This window comes from Engraulis encrasicolus, chromosome 10 (genome assembly GCF_034702125.1).
Source record: "Engraulis encrasicolus isolate BLACKSEA-1 chromosome 10, IST_EnEncr_1.0, whole genome shotgun sequence".
Lineage (NCBI taxonomy): Eukaryota > Metazoa > Chordata > Actinopteri > Clupeiformes > Engraulidae > Engraulis > Engraulis encrasicolus.
This window is the reverse complement of record NC_085866.1, coordinates 24158887-24173886: the sequence shown is the minus strand read 5'-3', so window position 1 is coordinate 24173886 and position 15000 is coordinate 24158887. Positions and strand designations below refer to the sequence as shown.

Here is a 15000-nt window from a genome sequence, read left to right as displayed (position 1 = left end):
GCCTGCTGGGACTGATGGGGCTAAGCCAAGCCAAAAGGGCTGTGTCACTCTATACTTTATACTGTTAGCCACTGAACATGACCACGCACCTGGAATAGGGGACAGGATTAAGAATGAGGACAACGAATGAGGGACACCCATGCCAAAGGGCTATGTCTCTCTACTCTACTGTATACTCGGGGACAGGAATCAGAACAAGAATCAAGAAGAATAATGAGTGCTGCCGAGGGATGAGGACATCCGTGCCAAAGAAGGGCTGTGTCTCTGTTTTATGCTTCTTAAAGGTTTTATATCCTCATTTTTTATATATATATTTCCCCCTATGCTTCATACTCTAAGCCAGTGTTTCCCAAAAGTGGGTCACGGAGGGGTCATGGGTGGGTCGCGGAGCCTTGTTTTAAAAAAAAAGTAATTCTAAAAATAAAAAATCCAACTATTCCTGCAACAATTTACAACTTTTATTTTGATAGGCAAGTGAACTCCGTGTCATCTGTCGTCATAGATACAATCTGAATGTTTATGCGAGATAGATAGCGTGCAACCAGTCATTGAATTGACTTGAACGCTAAAAAAATTGGGTCGCGACCGAATGAGAGTGGAACATTGTGGGTCCCAAGACTGTTCCAGTTGAGGAACACTGCTCTAAGCCACTGAACAGATGACCTTTCAGCTAGGATGGAATGGGGACAGGAACCGAGGACAAAGGACAAAAGATGAGACCTGGGGGATGTGGATGTGGACGACCTGGCCAAAGGGCCGTGTCTCCTCTCTGTACTCCATACTCTATCCACTGAGCAGATGATCCACTGCTTGCTCGCCTGGGATGAGGAACAGGAACAAGAACAAGGACAAAGAATGGCTGGGGGACTTGGACAGTCGTGCTTAAGGGGCTGTGTCTCCTCTCCATACTCTACTGAGCAGATGATTGCTTGCTCACCCACAGGGGGGGGGGAGGATGCAGAGCAGCCATGAAGCAGTTTTTTCCAAGAAGAGGGAACACGCGGTGTACTGTGCTGCACTGAGCAGTGCATGAATGGGTGGGAACATCACATTTGGACAACACCTGGGGGACACGCCAGTTGAGAAATGGAAACATTTCTCTAGAAAAATGACTATACTGTATATATTATACTATTGTCCACACACATGCACGCTTGCGAACACACGCAACACACTCATGATCTAACATACACAGACACAGGCACGCATGCACACACACGCACACACGATTTCAATATAACACTGCGTTCCAAGTACGTGTGTTTAATGTACGGCACCCCAGTGATGGTTAGGGGAGGGAAAGCAGACAACAGTAGTGTTGAGCGGCCAAAAGAAAATGTGCATAGGAGACGAGAAAACGCGATACATGATATAGTATACACACAGAGCCAGCTGACTGATGCTGGATTCCCAGAACGGAACGACGATGAATAAGTATCCACAATTAACATGCGGACAGGCAGTCAACTCAAGCTGTGCGCTGACTTTCTTTTGTTTATGGCAAATTTTGGGGGAAATCCGATGTACTGAGCGGAGAGTTGAGCCAAAGGTCTTGCGTCTCGACTATACTCTGGTGACTCCGATGCACATGCTCGGCCAGTAGGAGCTAGGAAGAGCCCGAAGAGCTGTGAAACACTTTTTCCGAGAAGTGTGAACACAGTGTGTGCAAACTGAGTGTGTGTGCATGTGTGTGTGTGTGTGTGTGTGTGTGTGTGTGTGTGTGGTGGGGTGGGGTGGAGTGTTGGATGATGGGTGGTGTGGGACACATCTTTGTGTGTTTGTGTTTTTCCGGACTGCTTCTGTTGCCATAGCTATCTGGCTATATGCATCACCTCGAGCGCCTGTCTGTCTGTCTTTCTGCCTGTCTGTCTGTCTGTTGGTTGCAGGGCCTGGAAAGAACAGGCAAGTGCGATCGTCATGACCAACATGCTCCAGTGTACAGTACATCACATGAAGTTTTCACTCTGACATTACAGAATTCTCTGGAAGACGCTGCGCTGCTGGAAACTTCTCTGTAAGAAGTTTTCTGCGTCATGAGTTGGGGACAGAATATCATTAATCAATCCATAATTACATCAATAGATCAAACACCTAAATACAGAGAATGGTTCACATGTGTTGGCAGACACGACTGTTCCATGCTGTGAGCTGACTCCTGTGGGGTCTGGCCACTGACAGCTGTACCACTGACATTCACATCATTAACCCATTTTAGCCTGGAGCGACATATACGCTGCATTAGGGCTTTTGAGATTTGGGCGCTTTCATTAAAAATGTGGGTATGTTAGAGCTGAATGAATACATGCTAATGCAAAATGAGGGGCTCAGCTTTTAAATGCAACTTATTTCATGTTTTTATGTGCTTTGGAGGCGGAGATATTTATGTTTTAATAGGCAGATGGCACCTTTTCCCCAAAAGGGCTTAGGCTAAAAGGAGTTGTTTGATTTCTGTTAACCTTTATATTACATTACATTACACTCGGCTGACACTTTAATCCAAAGCCACTATGTTATTTACAAGATACTGGTCTGTCTGTCTGTCACAGGGCCTGGAAAGAACAGGCTTGTGCCCGTCGTGACCAACATGCTCCAATGTACACTTTGTACATTTTCACTCTGACATTACGGATTTCTCTGGAAGATGCTGCTGGAGACATCTCTGGAAATAGTTTTCTGCGTCATGAGTGGAGGATAGAATATCATTAATCAATCCATGGTTACATCAAAAGATCATGCAAGGCAAGGATGAACCACACAGCGATGAGCTCCTTTTTAATCCATTTTTCATCTCGGGCCACCGTCACAATCACGAAAATAAAGATGGATTAAAAGGGTGCTCATCAGTGTGTGCTTCATCCTTGACTTCCATGAACTATGAACCATGAACTATGAACTATGAACCATGAACGCGGCTAAAATAAATTGAGAAGTACATCAATAGATCAAACACTTAAATAGAGATAATAGCTCCCACGTTCGCAGACATGTTTTAACCCACGTGGGGTCCTCTGGGGTCTGGCCACTGACAACTGTACCACTGGCATTCACATGATTACATAATTAGAAACGGGTTAGCAGATATCTGTAAGCCTTTATATTACATTACATTACATTACACATTACAGTACATCAGGTATCACCAACGTGGTGTCCGTGGGCGCCAGGTAGCCCTCCAGGAGCTTCTGAGGTGCCCACCAAGGATGTTAATAAACAGTGACGACTACAAGATTTTAGTCACAGTTAATGTTTTTCTTAATTTGATTATAGGTTATAGAGAAATAAGCTCATATTTAAATTATCATTCAATCATATTGTGACTTGGGAATGATGTCAAGACAGAGGATTTTGAATAAAAGTAGCCCTTGGGTAGCCTTTGGTAGCCCTCAGTAGCCCTCAGACCCAGAAAGGTTGGGGACCCCTGCAGTACATTATGCTTAGCTGACGCTTCAATCCGAAGCGAACTATAATTATTTATATTTACAGGGTATTGGTTACAGTTCCTGGAGCAATGTGGTTATGTGCCTTGCTCACTTCAGCCATGGATGGAGGTGTAGGGAGATGTGAGGATGAAATTCGAACCTGCAACCCTCCCCCACCTCCCTTACCATTAGGCCAAGGCTGCCCACCTGTACCCAGATCACTGTACTGTACATTCTACCATCTTAAAACCCAGTTATACTACATCTGCAATCCATTATTCACCAAAACACCAGCTATCAGCTTCTTTGGGATAGAGCAAGGCCCACAAACATGGTATGGCACGGGCAAATTTTCCAAAAAGCAAACCCATTGTGTAACATATCGGTGTGTAGAGTCGGTGCATGCAACTAAAAAGTATCACTGGAGCGATGGCAAGTGCGTGGGATTGCAGAACTTCTGTTTCACGGCGCTGTGTGGGCTAGTTAGCGCTTTTATCTCTCTATCTCCCTCTCTCAGAGCATTCTTGAGAAGATACTCAGCACAGTCAGACACAACAGCCTAGTTATGCTGGAGAATGGTGCAAGGCACTTTGGCAGGTCAGTCCACTGTCTGTGTGTGTGTGTGTGTGTGTGTGTGTGTGTGTGTGTGTGTGTGTGTGTGTGTGTGTGTGTGTGTGTGTGTGTGTGTGTGTGTGTGTGTGTGTGCACGCGCACGTGTATGCATGTATGTGTATGTGTGCGCGCTTGTGTGTGTCTGTGTGTGTGTGTGTGTGTGTGTGTGTGTATGCGTGCACGTGTGCGTGAGTGTGTGTGAGAGCGCGTGTGTGTGTGAGCGCGTGTGTGTGAGCGCGTGTGTGTGAGCGCGCGTGTGTGTGTGTGTGTGTGTGTGTGTGTGTGTGTGTGTGTGTGTGTGTGTGTGTGTGTGTGTGTGCGTGTGTGCGTGTGTGCGCGTGCAGGTGTGTGTGTGTGCGCATCTCTGTGCTGGGTCAGCAACACTGCCCACACGTCCTTGGCCCAAAACAAACCCTCTGCACAAAAACTAAACAGTTTATACTTCTCGTCATTCACCTAAGTGAATGCTTTTACCCACAGAGAGCAGCAGTGGAGAGAGAGAGACGGTGTAGATTTTATCTGTGTGAGTGTGTTTGTGTGTGGGCTCCCCCAGGAAGTAGATGGATTGCGGGAAGAGGGTTTTGCACAATGTCATACTGTTGTTACAAACTGGTCCAGCAAGGTGCTACTGACACCCACGAGAGGGATATAAAACCCAGAGAGAGAGAGAACACAGAGTGCTCTGCATGAGGCACTCAGCACAGCACAGCACAGCAAGACTCCGTACGACCAGACTGTGTGGTGTGCTAGAAAGCTATAAAATAAAATTACAGCAGATACAGCGAGCCAGTAAAGTGAAGTGTATTTAGGGTGCTATTACAGTATTAAAGTGATACTGCCCTATTTTTAGAAATAAGCTTATTTTACACCTCTCCTTGAGTTAAATGATTTAATATTACCTTTCTCCTGTGCTTTCACCCATTCTCTGAGTATGGCAGTACAAATTTTACCTCTAAGCCAGCGGTAAACATTGAGTCCTATGAGACCAGCTAGTCGCCAGCTGGTCTCATAGAACTAAATGTTAATGGCTAGCTTGGCGGTAAAATTTGCACTGCCATACTCAGAGAACAGCAGGAAGGGGACAGACATGGCTCAATGGTAAGAGCGCTGGCCTTTTAATCAGAGGGTTGCGGGTCCAAATCCAATCCTTACCTTGAGCAAGGCACCTAAAACTCACATTGCTCCAGGGCCTGTAACCAATACCCTGTACCTAACTGTAAAATCGGTTTGGATAAGCGTCAGCTAAGTGTAATGTAATGTAAAAATGTATAGGAGAAAGGTAAAACTCAATCATTTAACTCAAGGGAAGGTGTAATATGAGCTTATATCCAAAAAATAGGACAGTATCACTTTAAACCTAGCCTAGCCTTGCCATCTGTAAGCTTCCACTCAATCAAGGTTATGGTATCTGTAAGACCAGGCTTTAATAATAATAATTAGGGCTGTCCCGACTATTCGACGTAATCGATTACGTCGATTGCGTAAATAAGTCGGCGTGTTCAACATACCGTCGTTTACGTGATTTGCGCAAAAAAAAGTGACTTGCGCGAGCCGCGAGGTACGTGCTAAACAGAAGCGACGAAAATGGCAGAGGCTGAAAGCCTAGGGTGTCAGTGTCAGACGAAGATGAAGGTGCAGTGGCAGTGCACCACTAATCAGCCCAATGAAAAAAAGTGATTTGTGCGAGCCGCGAGGTAGCCTACGTGCTGAAAACAGAAGTGGAGAAAATGACAGGGGCTGCACGTCCGAGAGTGTCAGTGTCAAACAAAGATGAAGGTAACAGTGGCACCACTTATCAGCCCAATAAACGGACAAAGACATCTAAAGTGTGGCGATATTTTAAAGACAAGGCACAAGACCTGGTTGTGTTTCTGTAGGAGACTATATTTATTGAGGAAGTGAAAGTTTTTCAGACCGAGACGCGCGGTATATTTCACACTGCTTTATACTGTCGCTATGCTGGCGGCGTGCATAGCAACGACAGGGAGATAAAGCAATGATTCGTAATGTGCCTGTTATAGACGCAATATTCAACATCTTTAGGGTGACAGTGGTCGGGGTGTTTGTAGAAGAGCTTGTATACAAAGTTAAAAAGTAAATGAAGACAACAGAAGTGTGCATATTCCGGCCAACAGCGTGAGATGTGGAGAAGTGAGAGGAATGCATGCCTGATTCAGGTCTCTTCCCTTCTCCTCCACGGACGGTGCACGAAGTTCACCTCGCACTATTCAATATTGTTTGTGCCGACTGCAGGTCTAAATAAATAGTAATATTATTCTAATAATATAATAAGTCATAATTATGTCGTGCTGCAATTACTAACTGGGTCTATATTAGCGACAGAAAGGGGATAGGGACCAGCAGGGTTTTGGTGCGTCAACAGAATGACATGGACAGAGTAGCCTCGACGTTCTTTCCTTGCAGGCTACTCATAATCTCTGGTAGCCTTTACCCTAACCTATAGTGGCCCATATTTGTTTCCACTTTCCTAATACTGTATAAATTGGGCCTCTTTATACATCAGTAAATGTAGGCTAATAAGCTTACTTGATTTGAACTGAAACAAAAATATATTATATTAGGCCTGTATTATAGTTTTTTGTTTTTGTTTTTTTTTAAGAAATCATTGTCCTAATAGGCCCTAGGTGCACTCTGCTTTATTTGTCTGTTATTTTTCAGGTCAAAATTAAGTGGCATATCACAGTTTTTCCCTTCCAATTTTTTTTTTTAAATAATCGCGACTATTCGAAAAAAATAGTTGATAGAATAATCGGGAGGAAAATAATCTTTAGGGACAGCCCTAGTAATAATAATAATAATAATAATAATAAAATAATACTTTCGTTTTATATAGTGCCTTTCAAAACACCCAAGGTCACTTTACATAATATCAGTGTAAGTGTTTGTAAATTGTTAAAACTCGTCCTTCCTTAATAGCGTCGTATGCAAAAATCACTTTTGTTTGCTATGTTTTCCGATGCATGTCAGTCAGATATGTACTGTATATCAACCAACCAAGTCTCAAGGCACATGTGCAGGCGGCCAGACGGCCAGACTCTGCATTATACTCGGCTAGTCAAGCACTTTGATTAACTGTTGCTGATATACAGGTATGTGTGTGCGTGTCTGTCTGTCTGTGCACGTGTGCGGCTGTCGACCAAGCCATGTGTTACCTTGTCGCCATGCATCATGTGAGGTCTTCAGTCTACAGTATCAAGGCACATGTGGAGGTGAGGTGTGTGTGTAGTGTATGGGTATGTGCATGAGTATGAGTGCACATCATTGCATGTTACCTTGGGTGGTGGAGTTGGAGACGTGTGTGTGTGTATGTGTGTGTGTGTGTGTGTGTGTGTGTGTGTGTGTGTGTGTGTGTGTGTGTGTGTGTGTGTGTGTGTGTGTGTGTGTGTGTGTGTGTGTGTGTGTGTGTGTGTGTGTGTGTGTGTATGTATGTATGTGTGTGTGTGTGTGTGTGTGTGTGTGTGTGTGTGTGTGCGCGTGTGTGTGTGTGCGCATGTGCACAGGGCCACTGACAGCTTTTGCTGGGCCCAGGACAAAGTCATCTGAATTGGGCCCCCCACCCACCCAATACAAACAATGTAATGAGAACCCAATTCTAGGCCCCCTCTTTCCGTGAGTGAGTGAGTGAGTGAGTGAGTGAGTGAGTGAGTGAGTGAGTGAGTGAGTGAGTGAGTGAGTGAGTGAGTGAGTGAGTGAGTGAGTGAGTGAGAGAGAGTGTGAGCGTGTGTGTGTGAGTGTAAGGCCTCTGACCTTGGCTGCGGAGTTGGAGACGCCGTGTGTGACGTTGCGTATGAGGCCGCCCACGTTGCCGTACTTGATGAGCTCGGAGACGCCCTCGGTCACGTCGTTCAGCAGCCCCATGGGGTTACCCAGGAAGTCCACCGAGCCCAAGATCTGGGCTGCCTGGCTGATCAGCTCCTGTGGATACAGCAAACACATATGGGTGAGGAGGACGCACACACATTACATACAAGCACATTTCACATCACACACACACACACGCGCACTCGCATGCGCGCACACACACACGCACACACACTCATTACATACACAGTCATTTCCCATCACAGACGTTTCCCATCACACACACACGCGCGCGCGCGCAGACACACACACACACGCGGATAAGGGCAAACACACACATTACATACACACACACACACACACACGGATAAGAGCAAACACACACATTACAACAGAGACACACACACACACACCCCGAGCCCAGGATCTGGGCCGCCTGGCTGATCAGCTCCTGCACATATAAACACACATGGACAAAGGCACAGACACGCACACTAGAACATAATGTATGACACACACACACGCGCGCGCGCACACACACACACATGCGCAAAAACACACACACACATGCGCAAAAACACACACACACATGCGCAAAAACACACACACACACACACACACACACACACACACACACACACACACACACACACACACACACACACACACACACACACACACACACACACACACACACACACACGGCATATAAACACACATGCGCACAGACACCATGCACACACACCCACACACATCCATACGCACATACACATTCACAGGTAGACACACATGTGCACAGACACACATACACACACATACACATACGCCAGGCATCAGGCTGAACTTTTTACATACACACACGCCGACTTTGTTTTCATCATACCTTATCAGTGTTTACACAGTATTTGGGGGCATATGTTCATCTCGACTCAGAAAAAAAAACCTCCCGGCAACCGAAACGTTGTGAGTTAGTAACTGAATACATTCAGGAGCTTTCCATACAAAATGCTGTAATCCTCCAACGTGCTTGCCTTGGTCTTAATGTCTTACTTTAGCCTAAGTCTACGCAGCGCGGCGGGGCCCTGCTGAGCCTAAATCAACAACACATGTCCAGATCCTCACTTGTAAGTGATTTATTAGTCGGGATATCAGGTATGCCGTGTTGACCTTTGTTTGATTTCTTCCATCCCATTTTCTAGGCAAGAGAGAGAGAGAGGCCTAGAAAGAGGCCTGTGTCTGTGTGTGCTTGTGCCTGTGTGTGCTTGTGTGTGTGTGTAACTGTGTGTGTGTGTGTGTGTGTGTGTGTGTGTGTGTGTGTGTGTGTGTGTGTGTGTGTGTGTGTGTGTGTGTGTGTGTGTGTGTGGCACATTTTATCAGAGCTCCTGAGCTCTTGAGGGGGGGTGGGGGTGGGGAGAAGCGAGTTAGATGTGATGTTGGGACTGTAAGCACCACGCTGAAGGATCGGAGTTGATCGGAGTTGAGCAGCACAGAGCAGAGTGGAGCTACAGCTTAGAGTGCAGACAGCACACAGCAGTTAAAGAAAACCAGCTGTGGAGCCTAGCTAGCGGTAGGTCTTGTGGGTTATTTTCCCCCTTTTATTTCTTTACTTGTTTCTTTTTTCTCTTTTTTTACTTATTCTCTATAGGGTTCTCTCTCTCTCTCTCTCTCTCTCTCTCTCTCTCTCTCTCTCTCTCTCTCACTGTCTCCTCTCTGTTGGGTTCACACCGTTGAGCTCACCTAACTAAAGTTCTCTCTCTCTCAGCGCTGAGCTCACCTCTCTAAAGTTCTCTCTCTCTCTTTCTCTGTCTCTCTCTCTCGCCATATTTCTCTTTCTTCATCACTCTATCTCTCTCTCTCTCTCTTGTTCACAGCGCAAAGCTCACCTCTCTAAAGTTCTCTCTCTCTCTCTCGCGCTCTCTCTCGCGCTCTCTCTCTCTCTTTCGTTCACAGTGCTGGGCTCATCTCTCTAAAGTTCTCTCTCTCTCTCTCTCTCTCTCTTCTCTCTCTCTCTCTCTCTCTCTCTCTCTCTCTCTCTCTCTCTCTCTCTCTCTCTCTCTAGCTCACCTCTCTGAAGTGCTTGAGGATGTCGTTGATGATAATCTCCTGTGTCTCGTAGGGGTGCACGCGGGTGTAAGGGTACATGTTGATGATGGCGTCCTCGAAGCGGATCAGGGGGATGCCCAGGGTGCCCTTCAGAGCCTAAATAAACACAAACAACAACAATAAATCAACAACAACATGGTGAACAACAATAGGGTACCAAAAACGCAGCATTAGAGTAACAGTAAAATGAAGCAAATCAGAGCTGGGGGGGGGGGGGTTCTGGGGGGCAGGGGGCCCTCCAGAGCCTTCAGAGACTATGGGACACAATCAGAAAGACAAACAAAAAAACAAACAACAGAATCACTAAATGAAGGAGAGCAATAGAGTACATAACACAAGCATCACAGTAGCAATAACAGCAAAACTTTCAGAGGTGACATAAATTTAAGCATCAATGAATTATACACTATATGTAACCTACTACTAAGTGGTAGACAAAAATAAACAAAGCAACGAACAGACGTATCACTAGATGATGGAAAACAATATGATTCAAACCACACCATAACTGCACCAGAGAGCACAGCATTTGGAAGGTACAAAAAAGAGCATCAATGAATTAGAAATAAGAACTTCCCCATCATGTTTTAAAAATAAATTAAAAACAGCTTTATTTTCACCAGCCTTTGGTTATTTACTATCTATAATACAATATAGAACATTTTTTTTATTTTCTCTTCTCCCTCCCTTTCTTTACTCTTTATCACATTGAAAGACAGTTATGTATGATAATGTGCTATATAAATAACATTGATTGATATTGATTGATTGATTGATTGAATGACAGTGTGATGTTTAAATAGGGACAAGATCATAACATTGGAAGGGAACAGCCTGTCCATGGAAAAACAGCAACAAACAACAACATCACAGCAAGACTGAGAACAACGCTGAGAGGGTACAAAACCGGCAGCAACACTGTAACAGAGCAAAAACTTTCAGAAGGTTCAAAAACAAAACATCAAACGTTGACATAGCTTGCAAAGACAGACAAAGTTGCAGAGTAATAAAAGTGCGGAGCACAATATGAAGAGGGCCCAAAACCAAAGCATCACGGGATGATGCAACATAAACTTCAGAGTGTTCAACAACAAAGCATGGTTGGGCATGATACAGCTTACAATTTGGAGACAACGGCACCATAACAAAAGATCACTGGACAATAATACTCTGCTCTGCTCACACAACACAAGGCTAAAAAAAAGCCGAACCACTTGCAACAAATGCAAATGGGCCCTTTGAAAGGCCTTAGTTATGCTATGCATGGAAGCAAGAACTGGGTCCTCATTATATTGTTTGAAGGGCTGCAATTTCTCTTTAACACCAGCCAATATGGTGCGTAGTAGGTGTTGACCTTACTAGCTTTCTTTTCTACCGGACAAACTTAATTTTCTCAAGCATTTGGCTGGTTGGCAGGTGTTCATTTAGTTAGTATGTACAAAGTAGGGGTCCTTTCAGATGAATTTTGTCCTGGGCCTGGCCGAAGTTTGCCTGGTTACCACCAGACCTAATCACAAGTGTCTTTCAGATCGAAACCATTGTGTAGAACGTAAGGCAGTATGGGTGTTCCCAGGCTAGGCCGAAGTGGTCAGCGCCCCTGATGCTATGCTATGCTAGGCCTCGGTGGCATGAGGATTGCTGCAATCTGCCTGTGCTGCTGTGGGTGCCGCTGCTGCTGCATTTAGGTCTCTCCGTTCTCAGCTGATGGGTGGGAGTGGCACAGCACAGCCTCCCGGACAGATTATCCTCCAGCATGGGAACAAATGGATAAAAAGATCATAATAATAAACATTTTTTTCGCTACACAAGGCCGCAGATAGAATGAGCTTATGGGCATGGAAAAAAAATGATTTAAAACTCTCTTTATTCTCATTCTGACAGGGGCCAGTACAGAGGACTCAGTGCATCCCCTTGTGTTAGACGAAGGAACTGTACAAGTTGCATATATTGGTCATGAATAACCTGGCTTGGAAAAACCTGGCTAACCTGTAATAGAAAACTAGTAAGGTTAATACCCACTGCTGGCCATATTGGTTGGTGATTTAAAAAAAAAAACAGAATACACAGCCCTGCATACAAGATAATGATGGCCCAATTTTGGGCCCCCTCTCATTTGTCGGCTTTCAATTCGAAATTCACACAAGATGGTTAAGCATCTGATTTTAATCATACTGCTGTCAAGGTTTGTGCACTCCTTATGTCTACTTTGTTCATACTGTATGAAACCCACACACTTTCATCAACGCATAGCTTCAGAGGAGAGGGAGGGAGGGAGATAAGACAATTGGCTTTTCAGTTCAAACCCTACTCTCGCCAGACCCTCGAGTATTTACACTCAGCTTTGTGAGCTCACTCAAGGGTCTGTAGTAGAACAATTAAGTGAGGGAGAGAGAACCTACAGTAATTGACTGGTGAGTTCAGGTATTAGAGGTACTTAGACAAGAGCAAGGCCTTTGTCCTTTTAGATCCAACAATCAAAGCAATGTCACACAATTTTTGCCTTTGGTTGAAAGGCAAACCGTGGCTATCTATGTCTAAAGTGCCCTTGAGCAAGGCACTTGAGCAACCCCACTTTCCTCCAGGGACTATAACCAATATACCCTGTAAATAACTTTGGACAAAAGCATCAGCTAAGTGTAATGTAATGTAATCCTGAAGCCTTTATGGCTGATTCTTGTACCTTGAGGTCTGGCGGTAGCTTGTGGGAGGTGAAGACGCTGAGTTTGACCTGCGGGAGGCTGATCTTGAGGTTCTCAAAGTAGTAGCGCTTTGGAGTGCCCACGTCCTCAGGACTCTTCTCATGGAGATTCTCATCCAACTTCTCCAGCTCTGCAGACAGGCAAATGTAGATGTAGACACAGACAAATAGACAGACAGACACAAAGACAGACAGACAGGCAGATAGACGCATAGACAGACAGACAGACAAACAAAGAGGCAGAAAGAGAGATTATAGACATGGCCACACACACACATACACGCACACACACACACAACAAATACCCATTCATTTCACACACGCACAGACACAGTTCAACTTTTATACAGCTGTCAAGGTTTGTCTGGCTCATTCTAAATATGCCCAAACAAATACATTTTCTTACTCGTGACAATGGACAGAAACTGCTATGTTAACTTAACTGTATTGATTTGTAAACCAACCTTCCGTTTGGCCATATCCGAAGAAAGTGAGCAGCTTGAGCAGAAGCTTCTCCTCAATGATGACGGTGAATCTGCGGGCAGTCACCATCAGATGCTGCAAAGACAAGAACAAAAGCAAAACACATGCTTTTACACTTCATAATACCCTCAAAAACACATCAATCACTGTTTAAAGTACCTTTCAAATCAAGGCACGCAGCCCCTCAACTGAACCGACCCATTGCAGGGGAGTGAGCTCCATCCCGGCAGCCGTTTTGAAGCAACTCAAGCAGAAAAACAATTGCATTGAATTGCTTCACACTTGGGAGCACTCAGGTACATTGCCCCCCCACACACACACAGACAAACAGACACAGACGCGCACAGACAGACAGACAGACAGACAGACACACAAACAGCAAGAAAAAGACAAGCTTGACATATACTGGTACAAGGTCATCCTTACAAGCAAATGTATCACATGTCCCCATCCTCCACCAAGATGTCCACTTAAGAAAGCGAGCCCGGCACCTTTGACCACAACCACAAAGGCTTGCTGCATAAATACTTACAGGTATAATGACTACAGGATAGCTGTAGGTCTTGCACTTTAATGCCTGTCCTGTCTGTGTCTATGCATGGGATAGTGGGAAACGTACGTTATTTTGATTACTTTGTATGCGCAGGGGTGAAGGCATGTGTGAGGACACTTGACAATACAGCTGACTTTAACTTTGACCTTTAGCCCGAGGAGTATTCCATAACCCTAGCCAAGTTAACATGTATGAAGTGGTGAATCTGCTAATAGAGTGCACACACGTGTGGTTCAGTTAAAGGTGCACCGTGTAATATTTTAGTAGTTTATTTCCAGAATACAGGCTGCCCATTTACAAATGTTACATTTTTCGCTAATATTAATCACCACCATCAAATCAATAGACGTATTCATTATGACTGGAAAATTGCACTTTGCATAGATGAAAAGGGGGATCTTCTCCAGCTCTACTATTTTGAAATTCCAGAAATAGCTGCAAAAATACTGTACTTTGGTCATACTAGTAAATATTAGTTTATTATCTAATAAACATTTATAAAAAAGATTACATTTGGCAATAGGCAGCACAGTTTCAATGAGCAGCATATTTGTATAATTTTGATTCCTTTGCATGTCCAGCTTGTGTGAAGAAATGTAACAATACAGTATAAGATGTCCCCTAAAGTGTCCACTATGACCTTGATCTCACCTTGAAGAGGTCGGTCAGCATGAGGTTGCTGGGCACCTTGACAGCGTTGACCTGCAGCGCGGGGCCCGTGTCCACTATGCTGGTCTCACTGGAGAGTGGAGTTACGCACATCATCACCGGCTGAGTGGTGCCTAGCAACTGGTTATCCACCTGGCAACAGAGAGCATGCACGTAAGGGCAGAGGAGGCAGAGCATGAGTGGGATGAGTGGGGAGAGATAGAGAGAGATGGAGAGATGGAGAAAGAGACAGATGGAGAGAGAGATGGAGATGGAGAGATGGAGAAAGAGAGTGAGACGGAGAGATGGAGAAAGAAAGAGCGATGGAGAGAGAGATGGAGATGGAAAGAGATGGAGAGAGAGCGAGAGAGAGCGTAAGAGAGTGTGTGTGTGTGTGTGTGTGTGTGTGTGTGTGTGTGTGTGTGTGTGTGTGTGTGTGTGTGTGTGTGTGTGTGTGTGTGTGTGTGTGTGTGTGTATGAGTGAATCAGTTGTCCCCGGAATCTGTTTGTATTGCTATCAGAGGTCAGAGAGGCAATACAGACAGATACAATTGTGATAACAGGTGAGAGAGAGAGAGAGAGAGAGAGAGAGAGAGAGTGACAGAGAGAGAGAGAGAGTGACAGAGAGAGAGAGAGCGAGAGAGAGAGAGAGCGCACGTCCT

At 45.0% G+C, this 15000-nt stretch overlaps 1 protein-coding gene across 1 annotated transcript in view; it reads right to left on the bottom strand.

The window, feature by feature from the left end:
• The window catches only part of vps13d (vacuolar protein sorting 13 homolog D), a 165577-nt gene that overhangs the window by 51110 nt on the left and 99467 nt on the right, over nucleotides 1–15000 (bottom strand). Inside the window, exons 63-67 of the mRNA XM_063208416.1 lie at nucleotides 14342–14491; nucleotides 13119–13212; nucleotides 12637–12785; nucleotides 9918–10052; nucleotides 7800–7967 (exon numbers count right to left, since the gene is read on the bottom strand). Of these exons, the coding sequence (XP_063064486.1) occupies nucleotides 7800–7967; nucleotides 9918–10052; nucleotides 12637–12785; nucleotides 13119–13212; nucleotides 14342–14491 (696 nt within the window). The remainder of the gene's footprint in view (nucleotides 1–7799; nucleotides 7968–9917; nucleotides 10053–12636; nucleotides 12786–13118; nucleotides 13213–14341; nucleotides 14492–15000) is intronic.